Source organism: Sinohyriopsis cumingii, chromosome 19 (genome assembly GCF_028554795.1).
Source record: "Sinohyriopsis cumingii isolate HCF-2022 chromosome 19, ASM2855479v2, whole genome shotgun sequence".
In the NCBI taxonomy this organism is placed as follows: domain Eukaryota; kingdom Metazoa; phylum Mollusca; class Bivalvia; order Unionida; family Unionidae; genus Sinohyriopsis; species Sinohyriopsis cumingii.
Window position 1 is genome coordinate 26,297,067 of NC_142979.1, and position 17,613 is coordinate 26,314,679.

At 33.7% G+C, this 17,613-nt stretch overlaps 2 protein-coding genes across 7 annotated transcripts in view; one reads left to right on the forward strand and one right to left on the reverse strand.

Annotated features, from left to right (window-relative positions):
* Nucleotides 1-12,092, forward strand: part of LOC149775321 (DNA repair protein RAD51 homolog 3-like) — a 38,315-nt gene extending 26,223 nt beyond the window's left edge. For 2 of the 3 annotated variants that reach the window (XM_089944166.1, XM_089944165.1), the window contains exons 6-8: nucleotides 2,520-2,651; nucleotides 7,972-8,169; nucleotides 11,862-12,092. In XM_089944166.1, coding sequence (XP_089800292.1) covers nucleotides 2,520-2,651; nucleotides 7,972-8,169; nucleotides 11,862-11,954 — 423 coding nt within the window. In that variant the 3' untranslated portion in view covers nucleotides 11,955-12,092. The remainder of the gene's footprint in view (nucleotides 1-2,519; nucleotides 2,652-7,971; nucleotides 8,170-11,861) is intronic. The other variant, XM_089944167.1, reaches the window with a different exon arrangement.
* Nucleotides 12,093-12,387: 295 nt separating this feature from the next.
* The window catches only part of LOC149775322 (cilia- and flagella-associated protein 119-like), a 35,058-nt gene continuing 29,832 nt past the window's right edge, over nucleotides 12,388-17,613 (reverse strand). For 2 of the 4 annotated variants that reach the window (XM_089944171.1, XM_089944169.1), the window contains 3 exons: nucleotides 16,527-16,547; nucleotides 14,128-14,223; nucleotides 12,388-13,219 (listed from right to left, as the gene is read on the reverse strand). In XM_089944171.1, coding sequence (XP_089800297.1) covers nucleotides 13,023-13,219; nucleotides 14,128-14,223; nucleotides 16,527-16,547 — 314 coding nt within the window. In that variant the 3' untranslated portion in view covers nucleotides 12,388-13,022. The remainder of the gene's footprint in view (nucleotides 13,220-14,127; nucleotides 14,224-16,526; nucleotides 16,548-17,613) is intronic. The other 2 variants (XM_089944172.1, XM_089944170.1) reach the window with 1 other exon arrangement.

Genomic DNA, 17,613 nt, shown 5'->3' on the forward strand with positions numbered 1-17,613 from the left:
AATGTGTCAGTGGCAGCTATCACTGCTATTGATTTACAGAGTTTTCATTGTTTCTTTCTTCTCTTTCCTGAGAACACAATTTATAATATTCCCACACATTGCTGCATAACTTGTCCATGGCTGTTGTCAGACTGCCAGCTTCATAAAACTTCAACTGGTACACATATATATTGGTCACAAAGTGAAACTACATATCGCAGGGGTCATCTCAAAGTTGATAAACTCTCAAGGTGCATTAAAAGTGGACCTGTTCTAATGTAAATGATACAACAAATATTGAAATACCAATTTTTTGAATTGAATATTCACCAAAAAGTATTTTTTGGGAACATTCCTTTAACTTAGTAAAGTGTTGGACTCTTAACAACTTCTCCTCATTTAAGTGAAATGTTATTTGTGCAGGATGCGATTGACATACATTGGTCCTACTTTCTGATATCAGAGTTGATTTTATGTTTTCCAGAACTGATGATTCTGCATGTCTGCCTAGATATGTATTACCACTGCATGTCTGCCTAGATATGTATTACCACTGCATGTCTGCCTAGACATGTATTACCACTGCATGTCTGCCTAGACATGTATTACCACTGCATGTCTGCCTAGACATGTATTACCACTGCATGTCTGCCTAGACATGTATTACCACTGCATGTCTGCCTAGATATGTATTACCACTGCATGTCTGCCTAGATATGTATTACCACTGCATGTCTGCCTAGATATGTATTACCATTTCACATTAAGTTTTTGGATATTATGCTTTGTTCAGCAGACCTTTTTAGTCTGACTATTTAGGATGTTCATGTAACATCAGGGGTCAAGCTAGACTTGAATTTTTGGGAGAAGTGACTTCTCCTTTTGGACAGAACAGGAAGTGAAAGCTCAACAGGGAGAAGTGGATGCAAAGCAAGAAACGCAATATTTGTGTGTGTGTGTGTGTGTATACATACATATATATATATATATATATATATATATATATATATATATATATATATATATATATATATATATATATATATATAATCTGTGTTCTCTTCAATACTTTATTTTCAAGTAGAAACTTTTCTTAGTTATTCTGGTCATATGACTTTAAAAGTGTATAATAGAAACTACATTGTAACGAATTAACTGAGTAACCAGCTTACATTATTGTAATTGCAGGTTAGTAAAGATGCTTAATTGATTACCCTGAATCAATTTTAATTTATATATATATATATATATATATATATATATATATATATATATATATATATATATGTATGTATATACTTTCTAAAAGTTCACAATTATGGCACTTTTAAAAAAAGGTTTCTAAACTCGTTTGAAATAACCTCTGTACCATGTACATGAGGGCAAATGCATGTGTCTTTAGATCCTACTGTTCGTTCTAATTTCTTTGTTGTGAGTAAAACATTACTGTAACTATTCATACATAACACTAAAATGCATAAAATTACAAATGCTGTTCTGTTATAGTCGCTATGTGAACAAAACCCTTTCCAACCAAATCAACATAGACTTGTGAGTGCATCTATTTTTAGGAGGGATTTTTATAATGTAACCACTCACTTCATTACAACAGTCCATTGATAGGATCGCAAACTTATGGTTTATTTATTTGTCTACATACTTTTAGTAATTTTAGGCAATGATTAAATAGTATCTGCTTCACTGCTTTTTTGCATATTTTAAAAAATACGAGTTGGGTCAGAAAAAAACTTCTTGCGAATTCCACAAAATAGCATTGTCCCATACGTTTCTTACCAACATAATTGCATTTTAAAGTTAAAGCTTATATAAGATAATACCTAGGCTTTGCTTTCTATGAATTGTATTTTTTATGAATATATTTACCCATTGATTTAGGAAACAGACAATCTAATAAACTGGTATTTTTATTCCAGACACAGCGATGTCCGCCATTATTTTTCTGTTATTGGTTCACTTATCGTTTCAAACTAATTTTATGGCAAAATAGTGTACAAGAGGCAGTTAAAATATCTAGATCATCAATTGTTTTTAAAACAAATTGCTATTTACATACTATTGTTAAAGTTTCGAAACACAAGTTTGTATGTTTTTATCATCAAAGGATAACATGCAGAAATTGGGCAGTGATATTTTCTAACTTACTTTGGAAAGGATTAATAATCAATCAGCTATCAAAACACAAGCCTGTGAAAGTGCAAGAGGTTGTCAGTGTAAATGATATCAAAACTAGGCCTAACTACTGATGGCATTTCACTACAACACAACACTAGAAATAACCTGGCTAAGGTGAGGGGGGCATCTAAAAATGTATGGTCAGTCAATGTACCTCTAAAAATAATCACAGGGCGAAGTCGTTTTCACTTTCCTAACAGATGAAGGCGAAATTTATATTTTTTTAATCTACTTAGTCGCCCACTTCACCTGGTACTGTGACCTCTGTAACACACACCTTTTTTAATATTAGTGAAATCACAGATCAATGTAAACCAGTATATAAAAGAAAAAATTTTCTTATCCAGGTAAAATTAGTTATAATTGACAGCCTGACAGCCCCCTTCTACCATGATTTTGAAGATTTTTCCTTGCGAACCAGAATTCTCACATCTGTGGCACAGAGTCTGGTCAAAATGGCAGTTGAATTCAAGATCAGTGTGAGTTCTTTTACTTGCTGTTCAGATATTTTTTTGCTTAGAATAGATTTTGATGTACTACTGATGTAAAAAAATATTTTAAAAATATACCTTGCATATAGTATCAACTTTATACGAAAATCTCACTATTCCTACAGTTAACTCCAGATATAATAGAGCCAAGCAACCCAATAAATAATTTTATATCAGTAATATATCAAGTTTCGCTATTGTCTATCTTGCTTTTCTGGGATGGATTTACCCTTATTTGTATAATAAAATTTCACTCTCATAAATGATCTGGAAAGTTTTAGACAAGAAGAACACAGACCCAGTCTATTCCCCATGTGCAGTAGTCATCATATTTTTTTAGGACTGCCATTTATATAGGTTCAGTTCAGAAAGGTCTTCAGAAATTGTGCCTTCACTCATATCCACCATGCAAATATGGTTTCTTACATTCCTAGAGCTCTTTTGAGAGTTTCTAGGCATTTGTTATTTCATTATCAGCAGTGCCCTTCTAACATTACTCTTTTCCTTAATGGTCAGGTATTCCATATTGTTCATTTGTTATATTTGTTATTATTCCAAACTCTTTGATAGTAAGTAATGTCTTCCAATCATTGTCAAAAGTTACTGTGACCCCTATTTACTCTTTTGTAATTAGTGAATATCTGGTTTTATAATCCACTGATTAATGTTTCATGTTGATCTTAGAATCATGAAAGTGGGTCACACACCAGCATTATATTTTGTTTGCATGTTCAGATGGTTACACATCATTCTTTTTCTAATATATTGAGTTGGGATATGCACTCCACTACTTTTAACATTGTTATTATATTACATTTGACTGATTCCACTACTTTTATCGTTATTATATTACATTTGACTGATTTCACTACTTTTATCATTGTTATTATATTACATTTGACTGATTCCACTACTTTTATCATTGTTATTGTATTACATTTGACTGATTTCACTACTTTTATCATTGTTATTATATTACAATTGACTGATTCCACTACTTTTATCATTGTTATTGTATTACATTTGACTGATTTCACTACTTTTATCATTGTTATTATATTACAATTGACTGATTCCACTACTTTTATCATTGTTATTGTATTACATTTGACTGATTCCACTACTTTTATCATTGTTATTATATTACATTTGACTGATTCCACTACTTTTATCATTGTTATTATATTACATTTGACTGATTCCACTACTTTTATCATTGTTATTATATTACATTTGACTGATTTCACTACATTCATTGTCATCAGTACTCAGCATTCAAAGCATTCTTGGTGTTTCTCTTTCATTAATACCTTATGAGGTAGGTCAAGTTTTATACTGCATTGACTTTTAGGTCTTGGTCAATTTAAAACCATTATAATCATTATTTTTTACTGTTCTTTGTTTTCTGAGATTTCTTTTGCAGCAGTATGTCACAGAGTGAGAGGAAATGTGAAAATAAAAAGGCCCCATGAGATACACACCCAGCCTGCCCTGTAAAAATTGCATACGGACCATATGGGATTCAATTTCTTCAAAGACATATATGGGATATTGATCCCTGATGGTTATTTCAACCCCGTCAGAGCCTTTTAGGGTCAGGTCTAGGTAATTCCCCGGGCTGAAAATTACAGTGCAGAGAGCAAGTTGTGCCACTCTGACCACACTCCCACCTCCATGATAAAGGAGCTGCACCTCTCCAAGCCCAGAAATGAGAGTTGCACCAGTTGTGATTGACAAGCAGCACCCTCTCAGAGCCCATAGCTTGCTGATGGCAACAAGGCAAATCAAGCACCCTGGTAGGGGAGAGCTCGAATCTAGTCACCTGACCAGTCACCATCAGTGGTGGGTCACTTGTCAGTGTTCACTGGGCACCAGTCTGCAAGTGCCAGTCACCTGTCATTTGAAACTGTTTGGTTCAGGGATTGGATTGAGACTTTCCCTTTCTCCAGGGTACCAGTTAATCCAGTTGGGGACTGTTGGAAGTTGGCATACATGTGCCAGACTAGGAAAGGGGATCAGCTCGGCACCCCTTCCCCCTTTTCTATAGATCCACATAATCCCTATGGCAGACATGATTTTTATCTGTTTAAAGTGGAATTCCACTTTTCTCCTGACATGAAAAAGACTTTTCTTGATATAGTCTGTTTTTTATATCATCTCCAACCTGGTTTTAAAACGATCTGTCTGGTTCCATTCCGCAACAACCCTTGTAAATTATTTCCATATATTAATTAGCACACGACTCTCGTAAAGAGTATTCTGATTGGTCAAAGGTTTAAATTCATCCAGTGAATCTTTGTGTAATGGAAACTGATGGCAATGAAAAGAAGAAGAATGCTTGCAAAACATGGTGTCCCGAGTTGTTGAGAGAGACCATGACACTGAAAGTTTACATAAAGGTTTAAAAAACATGGAAATAGGAATGGTTGGAGCAAAAAGTTGATGGAAATTTTGTTGGTCAGTTTATAAGAAAACTGAACGCTAGAGGACTGGCATTTTGTGACTTCTGCAAGAAAGATCTGAATTACGGTAATCGCGGTTGGAAGAGTTTGGAAAAGCACCTACAAAAGAAGCTGCATATGGAAAAATTGAGCTCAGAAGGCATCTGTAAAAAGTGCAGTTAATTACTATAAGAAGAAAGATTTCTTGCATAGAGAACAGATGTAGCCCTCTGTCAGAATATGCGCACTGCAAGTCGCCAATACAAGCACCAGCTTGAAAGGATAAAGGCTCTCATTGTGAAGGAAATGAAACAGTTGCACATTGAGCCAAAAAAGTCAGTGGTATCAAAAAGGAAGGCTAAAGAAATTTTTGCCAATGTTGCAAAAAGAGCCCAACCGGCATATCAACAGGTTGTGTCCATTGGAGAAAAAGACAAGTAAATGTATGGGATTATTTATATATAGTTGATGTACTTGGGTGTTTATTTTACAGATTTGTTATGAAAAGAGAAGTATAATATATTTACTGCAAAAATTGACAAATTCTTGTGACCTAATTATGATGTGAACACTAACATGCACATGAAATAACTTCAGCATCAATAGCATTGGAGAAAAAATTCATGTGACAATAAATAGTGAAATTATTGAAGTTAAGTTGAACATTTTTGGTAGTTTATTAGTTTTTCAAATGATTGTTTTGGTTTATTTTATGATCAGCAGGAGCAGTTTTTTTATGGGTGTAAATGCATTTTTGGCCGGGTTGAAGGCACTGCCCCTCGAGACCCCATTGGGAGAGGACTGCCAAACGTCCCCCCCCCCCTAAAATGTTTTCAGCTTTTTTTTATGGAAGATCAAAATCATGTCTGCTATGGGTTATGGGAACATCCATTCCAAGGAAATGAATGGTCCTCCACATTTACGCAGATATGGACTCCATACACTTTACATTGTAGCATCATCTGCTTATAAAGTAGAGTCAAGAAGAAAGAAGGTAGGCTGTGAGTATGGTCAAGAAACTTTCCACTGTATAAGAGAGACATGCGGTTGTCTCCCTAGAGTGAAAGTATGATGTCAGTTTTAATTGACTTGAATGGGGTCGAGGCAGTACAGGCCAAGATATTGCTTTCTCTGGTCCACTGCTTCCTCCTGACCACCAACTCAGGTGGTTAAGGAAAATAAGATTTGATCTTTTGACAAGGCAGTAAATGAAGCTTATGATCTTTTACCCTAAGAGTTGTGTCCTGATCTCTCAGGCTCAGAGGATAGAAAATTAGTTCAGAGAGACCCTCAGGGTCTACCTTATGAACAGATCTCCTTTCAATCCCAACATGTTCATGGTCAGGTAGCTTTCTCCACATTTTGCAAGGGCCAGGGGTTTGCTAGGCAGTATAAGGTGTGGTCAGTTCATTCTACACTGTAACCTCTGGTCTTTGTGGCTAGTTATAGGGTAAACTCCCCTGCCTGCCTGCCTGCCAATCTTATCTTGGAGGGTGTTAAACAACCAGTCTCTGGTGTTCTACCACAAGATTTTCCTGGTATCCAAATAGGCAGAAAATTTGTACTGTCAACTTTTCCACCTTAAACAGGTTTTTTAAGGAGGAACATCTCACAGCTTCAGTCATGAATGTCACAAGACCTGGCAACTGGGCAGTCTCCATCAATCTCTAGCAATGTGTTGCTTCACATCTGTTTTTTTCTCCTCAAAGGAAGCACCTTTGGGTTTTGCCTGGACTGGGAGGTTTTCCGATTTTCACTGACATTAGGCCTAGCGTCCATATTTCACTGTCTGGGGCCTTGCCTCCATATCTATAGTTTTTATCAGAAAAACGGGAGTTGTTGCCACCCACTGTGGATCCCTTTCCTACAGTGTTTTGATGACTTGTTGATCTATAATTGCTCTTAGACTCACTCAAACATATCTGTTTTGCTGCTAGTCCATATTGACCCTGCTGGGCCTTTCATGCAACCAAGAAATTAGAGGTAGTTGCATCTCACAATTTCATATCCATGAGGATGAATTTCTTCACATACAGGGCTAAAGTACATGTCCCATGGGACACAGTAGACAGAATCAGTGGTCCTGTTGAAGGTGCTGAGACCCAGGACTTTTTGTTGGCATGCCTCTATCTGTCCCTTGTGGGAACCTCTATCTCCATGACAGACTTGCTTCCCCTGGAAAGACTGCACTTGTGCTCCTTCAGTTTCTCGTTGTTGCGAACTGCAGAGGGATGCCCTGGCTGATCAGATTGCTCAAGGATGACTTTAACCACCACTCAAGTTGGTTGGAAAAAACCAGGACCAATTTCTGACAAGTGTCCCCATGTATGCCCCAGAACACCAACCCTGTCTAGGGTGATGACTTTGAACTAGATGGACTAGTTCTTCACAATTCAAGGTCCTGGATGAATCTGCATAAACAACTTGGTATTTAGGGTGGTAGTTCTAGTCCTGCATGGGTGTGTCAACAAATTAAGTTGTCTCTGTATGACGTCTCCAACAACAATAGGTTTAAATAATATACAACATATAACTTTAAAACCTTATAAATGACTTTCTTTTATCATTCTTATATAGTATATAGACTAGTCAGAGCCCAGGCTTTGCTATCCAAAAATTAATATTATGTTGCTAATGTTTCTTTTATTGTACATTTATTTTCTAACCATGAGCATGTGACATTAAGCAGTTACTCAGTATAGCAAATCTGATATATCAGACAACCCCCAGTCCTTCTGTTGAGTATATTGGTTACAAAAAGACTTATTTCACTTTGTACAAAGTATAAAGAATTGACTACCATAAGTAGTACTTATGTCTGCTCTGCAGTTGATACAGTTTGTTCTCAAAGACCGTGCTTATTTCAGGTGGTACTTACTAATAAGATGACAACCAAACTGAACGGCAGTGGGGACAGTGGTGCACATCTTGTTCCTGCACTAGGGGAAAGTTGGGGCCATGCCTGCACAATACGAGTCATTCTGTGCTGGGAGGGAGACCAACGCAGGGCATGGCTGTACAAATCACCTTCCCAAACAGAAACCACAGTTCCCTACCAGATAACTGTGAGAAAATTTTCATCATGTAGTGTTAAGCTTCATTTAGAATTACTTCCTCTGCAAAAAGATATCATATCTTTCATTTTTACCTTCTATGGCATTGTTATTGATGAGAATGTTTATTTTTCTCATACATTCCAAACCAGACAACATGAAATTCAGGGCACTAAGAAAAACTATTTTGTATTATCCAGGTTTAATGATAAAAGGGTATTCTTATTTGTGAGATAGAAAACATTTAAGTCAGACATTATTTTCTTTAAAGATAACATATTAATGTCAGACCTCTAGAAATTTAAAAACTTTCACCAAAATTTAAGATACATTTTTCATCACTTTAGAAATATAAATCACCAAATAACAAATTACATGTAAAATAAAAATATTGATATAGCAGTTTCTAAAAATTCTATTAATATTATCATCACAGACAATAATCATAGTGCATAAAACACATAAAATTTACTTTCTTTTCAGAATAAACTCAACCATACAACATACTTCTTTTTCAGTATAATGTATTCTGCTGAATAGGAACAACTAAAATGTGAGAATAAGTGAGGGGAGTGGATTTATTTTTTTACCCAAATAGCTAATTATTTATGATCTAAATAACTAAAAAATTCCATGTCCTATATGAGTGATCTGCAGGTGTATTAACAACTGTTAGCTGTGTCCCCCACCCTCCAAATCTGGGAGAAACACCATTTTAGAGGGACAAATGGAAATAATACTAATAGTACATAATGCCTTAATTAAAATGAGATAATCATGTTTGCTTCAAAAGATTTGTCACCTTAACTTTGTGGTCTGCACTCTGCTATCATATTTTCATTGAACACTTACATTAGTGCAATACAAGTTTTATTATGTGCTCAAGGAATTTATGAAAACACCATGGAATGTTTTTTCCAGATCAGGCTCTCTCATTTAAATTATTATCTACTAGCATTTATTATAACAAATACCTGTGTTTTCTAAATTACTTTTCTTTCCGACAAAAAAATCATTAGTTAAATGACAAATTGTTTATCTGCATAAATGTAGTCTCTTTTTTCATTCACAAAAAAAATGGTCTTTTTTGTCATTAGGGTGACTTTAACTTCGAAAATATGTTACACTAATGGCTGTCAAACACTTTACATAGGAACTCAAATGATCATCAGAAACTTAATGTTTTCAGATAACTTATTTTAAAAAGATGTTCATTGTCATCTTACAGTTTTATCACCTTTTGTGATTTTGGACATTGCTAGCACTAAACATGTGCAGACTTGCACCCATGACGAGTTGTAGACGTTAAAAAAATTCTGATGAAAAGCATGCTCAAGAGTGTGCACAAGGTCAAGATCTGGTGGACATAGGATGAAAAATTGCCCATGTTGAGTGTGCAACACTGCAGCTGATGACATGGTCTATTCCTAGACAAAACAGTAACATCACTATCTCAGAAAACTAACTATAGCATGTGCTGATGTTCTTTTGACCAAATAAACTTATTTATATTTGAGTGTTATTGCAAATGGCCAAGGGCTAACCTACAAGGTTATGTTTCATTTTGAATTTCACTGTCCTTGAATATCAAATACTGGCCATCATTGTGTATAATTTGGGATTAATTATACCAAATGTGATTAAGAGTTTTCATTCAACAGTAACAGTTTAGTCACACCTTTTCACGCCAAATTTGTCAAGTCGTTACTCTGACTCTAATTGTACATTTACCACTTGATCATGTTTATAATATCAGCTGAGAACTACTTCCACCATGCATCAACAAAGTCATTCTAGTTTTCCAGTTTGATTAGATCAATATCGGATATTGATCTGGCATGCGTAAATTTATGTATTGAGTTCTAGACCCTGTGTAACTCTGAACAAAACTGGCAAACAAAACAGAAGAGAAAAAGTGGCTTGGGACACCTGCTTGTTAACTCAATAATTACTGATCTGATAGGTGAAAATGTTATTATCATACTGTTGAAATAAGGTCTGAAAACCAATGGTTGCTCAGTCATGTGTCTGGCATTGTGTGCTATTTTACATAACTGCTCTCAATTAATTACTGCTTATCAGTGATTGTGTCCACTGCTGACCAATCATATTACAAGTCATGTGTGAATTACCTGGACATGTCTCTTGTCACAACTATTTTTCACTATTTCTTAAAACAACAAATCAGAGTAAAGAAAGCAGTGGTAACTTGACAGTAAATCATGTGAAAATGAGACCAAACCTCAGTGTGGATCTGTCTTACTATTTAAGAGTATCTAGTCTTTTCTGTCTTTGGTCATGAAAAAAATATTTTTGTATACATTGATGAAAATTTGTCCTTAGGGTGAGGGACATTTTCTTTAGCACAAAAACAAAGGCCACACAACAAAAGCCAGATTATGATATTGGTCTAATTCCCATGCAGTCTGCTGTCAAAGTAAGATAGATTTTCATTGTTGGCTACTGGTCATATGTGAATCTCAGCTGTTTACTAATGTTGCTAGTTTTTATGAATCACTATGTGAAATGAAAATCTTGTCTCTGCTTGAATTTGATAAAACCATTCAAAAAATTGTATACAAGCATGAAGGTCACCTAATATATTTGTTCCTGGAAAAGTTTAATTTAGAAATTGTACTTGAAAATTAGAAATATGATTAGAAATTAAAGATTTTGCATTATGAAATATATTTAATTTTATTTTTAATAATGCTTTAACATTGACCCATTTTTGGTATACCTTTGCACATATATGGGATATATAAACTTAAAATTAGAAAACTGTCAATGCAACATTAAAAATAGGTCATACTTACGTTTTTTGAAAGACTGGATGTATATTTTTTTAGGATGCATTCATATACGAGATACTGTACAGACACAAATTTATAGCAATCTTGATAAAATTGTGACCCCTTACAGTATATAATCTCGTGCAAGTCATGTCTAACTGCAAACTGAATAAACCATAATCTGCAATCATATTAAATGGTGGCAGGATAGAGTCAATATTGTTTGTTGGACTCCACTTATAACCAGCAGAGACGACTGAAATTTTCCATCCACTAATTTTTAAGTAGCCTCTCAGACACAGCACTGCATTTTGTGTATGGGAGAGTTATTATTAACAGCAATATGTCCCAAATGGTGTCTTGTACTTTCAGAAATATCAAAGCTGTAATTTTGATGAATCAAAATGTCAACAGAACATGGCCTTATATGGTTGCCCTTTATTTGAATCAGATTGTAAATTTACAAAAACATGCATAACAACATCAAATGCTGTAATGTTAAACAGTTGAAAATATAACATGTTCACTTGTACTTTTGTAAGTATCACTTAATTACTTGGATTCACTCTAAACTTATTCTAGTTAAAATGCAACTTTACCTATCAGAATTTCTTCTGTCCTTTTTGGCATGTAATGTTCTTGATTTCTCATTAGCATATGGTACTTTGACATGTAATGTTCTTGATTTCTCATTAGCATATGGTACTTTGACATGTAATGTTCTTGATTTCTCATTAGCATATGGTACTTTGACATGTAATGTTCTTGATTTCTCGTTAGCATATGGTACTTTGACTCTATGGGTTAACACAGTAGTTTGCTGTTGAACATCTTTTTTAATTAGTAGCATTCATCAATTCAGCTGGATCGATATATCTTTACACATGCCGATATTTATTATTTATTTGACAGACTGGTGGTATCAGAGATATTATCACGGAAGAAAGAAATCGGGCACAGAATGATGAAGATGAGAATCCTGTCAAAAAGCAGAAACTTTCATAGCTGGGCTCCTATTTATTTTTAAAAAATATCTTTTTGTTAAATAAGTTATTTATTATTGTTTTGTTGAATACATCTTTATTTGTGCAATAAACTCCATAATTTGTGTATAATTGATTAATAAAGAAAACTTCTGAAGGGCACTATTTTAGAGTTATATATATATATATATATATATATATATATATATATATATATATATATATTTTCCATTAAATAATATAGGTGGGGATCATTTCTCTTAGCATACCAGTTCTACCATCACTGGGCTAATATGTCATGCGAAGATGCAAATTTTTACTCACTGACATGTAAGTACTATGGCAACCACAGGTACACAATGATATAAGTTCCTTAGCCTGTAATTCTCAAGCTCACTTGCACCTGGTTATTTTTGCTCACAGGGATAAAAAATAAAATCTTTGTTAATTCAGACTCAAAGTAAAGTGTTTAATATTTTTTTAAACACAAATGTGTGAGATTTTTCTTCATAAACAGCAACAAAATCAAATATTCTTGTACAATATATAAGGATGGTTAATTTTAAAGTTAACACTTTGCTATTGTGTCAGTTTTATTTCCACAGTTAACAAGACGATAGGAGAGCAGATCACATTAATGTAAAAGTAGTTTACCTCATTAACATCAACATCAACCCTCGGTCAGAAAATGTTTTTTAAAAAATGCTTCAGGTATTTATATTCCTAAAACTATATTTCATCATCCTCTTTCTTAGTGTAAAATTGTTCCATCACGGTCATATACTTCTATACAGTTAGTTGAATACCTAAACATATTTACAAGCAGAAGTCCAGTGTATTTGTAAGTATTCAGCATAAAGCTGAATTTTGTCTCAGAAATAGTTACATAAAAATCTTCCATTAAGGATTTCATGGTTTCCCAGCAAGCTGGAAAGTAAATTATCTCAACTTCTCTCTCCAACAGGATTTAAATACAATGAAAATAAAGAAGGTGGGTACAATATTATTATACGAATGAATATTTACACTGAAATATGATTATGAAGATCAAGACATAACAATCATGGGACGACATTTGAATAACTCCAAGCTACTTCTTCTTCCCTTTGGCTGATCCCCGCCCACCTTTTTGGGAAGATGCTCCACCCTCAGCAATATCTAACTTTTTATTCAATAAGTCTTCAGTACTTTTCAAATGGCTGTCTACAGATGCCTTGATTTTCTTGACTTCCTCTGTGAGATAAGTTTGGATCATTGTCCTCAGCTCTTTTCTCTCTGGAGACTCCTCTGCAAAATCACAGACACAGATAATGCTAATGACAGCATCAGTTATAATGCTCCTATGGTTTATAAATAGTATATGAATACTTTGTAGTTGAAACTAATGGTACCATCTTTCTTTTATTTCTCTTTTTCTGCAAATATATTGGCTCTCTCTCTCTCTCAAACGTTTGGTGACGTGATGTGTTGTCCAATAAGTAACTTTTCTGCCAGTGTCCCAATGAATGTGTATAGTAAAATTATCTTTTTTTTCTTGGAACTAATAAAGGCATCAATAAAATCTTATTTTAATTAGATTAAGAAAGGTGTGCGCCTAAAAAAAAGTACATCCGGGTCTTCTTGAAGGTACATGCTCTAAACTGATCACTGACCATTCTTGGATAAGTAATGAACACGGCACTTAAGTAGAGTTAATTGAATGTTTATCCTTACATGATCTAGACAGGATAATTTAAAACTTTGCTGCTAGATAATACTCAATTTAGATCAACTACACTATATATGCCAGAGTTTTCAAATGTTGATTAAGTCATGTTAACAGAGAATATGGTTTTGTTTGGGGTACCAAACTCGAGGTTCATTGTACTGAATTTAGTGATGAAGAATAGAAATGGCAAAAAATAAATTATAAAAATTAATGACCCTAAATATTAATAACCAGTTTAGATTGGCAGTTGCTAAAATACAATCAGCCAGAATTAAAATTCCAAGGTTTTAAACAAAACTGCAAAATTTTACATCTGAAAAATCCCATTTTGACAATAATTTATCAGCACAAAATATGTCATCACTTGTACAAGTTTGTTGTTTTTTACTACATTAGTTTCAAGTGTTGTTTTCTATTCACTCTATTTAAAGTGGACTGTTCATTTGTCAGTTTATCAAACGTATGCAGTGATGTCTGTGTATTATACCTGGCTCTGTGGGCCTTTCTGGTGCTACCGCTTGAGTCTCATTGTCCCCAGTTACCTCCCCTTGTTCTGCTTCCAGCCCTGCATCTGGTTCATCAGCTGCAATGAGGTCAAAGGTCATTTACATTTACATGGACCTAGTCACTCTTATTCCTTAAGTGTTATGAGAGCCTATCAAACCATCTTAAAGATGTGTTCTTCATTCTCAAAGCTTTAATTTGAATTGTTCCCCTGCCTCCAAGAAAGAAATCTGTTGACGCAGATTCCTTCTTCTACCTGATTAAAGAAGTTTATGAAACCATTTCTTATTTTTGCTTACATACTGTATGGTGGAAAGTTTTAGCAGTTCAAAAATTCTATCAATTTAGTAGTCTCAGAGTGAGACTGCAAAATTGAATCTCATTTAAATTATCCATCTCAGATAAGTGAGTATATATGTAAGGTATGGTAAAAGTAAACATTAATGGACAAAGTCAGATCTCACAAAACATGCTAAAATCTCACAATATTTTGTAAAACAATAGTATGGTAATCAGAAAATATCAGTATTTCACAGATTTTATTTAACTGCTTCCTGTTTATGCTATCCTCCTTGTAGCAACTGTTCTGATATACAAGTAAGATGTGAAAGTGTTATTGAGTCATATTTTGATTATGTTGAATAATAATCAAGTTGTATTTGTAACATAAGTGTAAATTAAATGAAAGTAAAGAACGTACTTCGATAGCAACACCAATGAAATTTTTTTACAAAGTTGTGAGAAAAAAAATCAAATCAAGAAAAAAAAATTTATCATAACTTTGCCTCATGAAACAACCACCAGTATGGAATACTTTCTCTCCTATTTAAATAAATAAATGGTATTAAAAAAGGATCTATGCTAGAAACGGTAAGCTGAGTTTAAACAGCAGTTAAAATCATTAGCTAACGGTCTGCACGCAAGCAGAAATAGCATGAACCATAATGAAGCTAAAACAGCATGACACATTGGTATGTTCTGCATTACATCAGCTACCTGAAAATCTTTAATTAAAAAAATTATATATCTAGAAAAAATTAAAAACATTTGATCAATGAGTTTTGTCGTATGCTGGAAATTTCTTAATTTCAAGTAGTTTACGTCTAAAACCTGCCACTTGTTATTTTTTTTTTCATAAATCTTTTTGAAGTTTCTTCGTGATTTCCAGCAGTTATGTCACTTAATATTAAACATTTATCTGGGTTTAGTGGAGAAATTGGCTGTATTAGGTATGAAATTGATATACATTTTTCAATATTTTTTTATAACTCTATATTTCTACTGTATAGCAACCAAATTATCACATGATGAATTTTGAGCATATTTGATGAAACACTAAAAAGGTCATTTTAATTTTGTACAGACATGAATCTGGAGGTTGTACCCCTATCTTATTTTGTAATTTATGCATATTTCACATGTGTTGATGGAATGTGGGGTACAGTGAATGAAAAGTACAGATGATAATGGCATCAAATTTACACTGTACAAATCCATATTTACCCAAGATATATTGCCATATCGATTTGCAATTTATTAAAAAGTGTGAAGTTTGATCTCTCACGAACATTAATTAATTAAAAGGAGACTTGTTAAATGTACTTGTTCACATATTTTTATTTAATTGAATTACAAGTATACTTAACAAGTTATTGGGACTTGAGTCAGACATGACACAGATGGAGTGAGACTGCCTACATTTCTGAGATTTGCCTTTGTGTCAGATATAACGGTGCAGTCATTGCTGTGCTATAAGTAGCACTGTGTTAGTAATGGTTTGATTTTGATGTGAAATTGATTCTGAATAGCTGTAATGTGTTACATTTATAAGGTACAAGTGTAAAAAATAGACTTAAAAGCAGAAAGGTACTAAGGATGCAATACTATAGTGTGTGCATAAAAATGACAGCTTGAACTGAATTACACAGGGTGACTACAAGACATTCATTTTGAAAAAATTTTCAAACTTTCATTGAAGAAATCTGCAAAATTGCAAAGTCAAACAGCTCCAAAACTTAGCTATGTGCAAAATCCATTTTTTGTTTTAAGGACAAGTATGAAAGCCAGAGTCCAATTCTCTCAAAACTTCACTTGTAATATATCTGTATGACTTTGTACTTTAATAATACAATCTACTTACAATTCCTATCTAACCACAATATATTAATTTTTCAAATTTATTGACCAAACATGTTCAGAAAATTCCATAAAATGTAAATATATTCCAAAAGTTTGAAAATGCAGAGAAAAATGTGCAAATCTGATAAGTTTAAAAAGTCAACAATTTGTGGAAAAATTGGCAGGTGTGGTGACCCTGGTAGCAACAGCAACTAAAGAAATGAAATGCTGAGATAGATCACATGATTCTAAAAGCTAACTGACCTTCTTCACTTGGTAGTTCAACTGAAAACATTGCAACAGTATGTTAACTTGTATTAAAGTGAAATAAAGTAATTTATAATTCATATATTTCAAACCTGCACAATTTACAAAAAAAAACTAGCAATGTGTTTGTGGAACACAGTATGCTCTACCAACATGCCTAAAAACTAAGAGTCAAAGTTTAACTAAATGGATGAATGGATTGAGAAGGATAATACTTTATGACCAACAACTTTCACTACAAGGAACAAAGTATACCTGGTCTCATTGTGGTAAAAACCAACAGCTGAATACTTCAATGGATAAATGCAGAAAATATAGTAGAAAATGAAAGGAGAAATTCAATTAACGATAGAAGAATATTATTTGAAATTCTTTAAAAATTTCTTGTTTATAATTATTATGCATATACATTTTATTACAAATCTGGTAAATTTTATTAAGCCCAATTATGAACAGCACAGATAGTGATCTGCTCTCACATAATTCAATGGCCAGTCAGATTCTACTTGGTTTTATCTATTATTTCAAGCAAACAACACAGATCCTGATCTGCCATCACATTATTCACCAGCCAATCTGATTCTACTCCATTCAATCTGACTTTAAGTAAATAGTGCATATCCTGGCATGACTTCACAATTAAACCACTGATGAGATTCTGTAATATCTATGATTTCAAGCAAGAAGCATCGATTTTAATCTGCCATCACACAATTCACTAGCAGACCTGATTATACCATTCTGTATGATTTAAAGGAAAAAGCACAGATCCTGATTTGCCATCACATAAGTAACAGATCTGATTCTACTCTTCTATATGATTTCAAGTAAACAAAACAGATCCTGATCTGCCATCACACAATTCACTGACAGATCTTAATCTGCTGTTCATTTATTTCAAGCAAACAGCAAAGATCCTGATCTGCCATCACATAAGTGACAGATCATGTGCTCTATAATTGAAAACAAATGGTACAGATGTTGATCTGTCATCAGATAATTCACTTAAAGTTCTGGTTCTACTCTGTTGTATCTACAATTTCAAGCAAACAACACAGATCCTGATCTGCAATCACATTACACT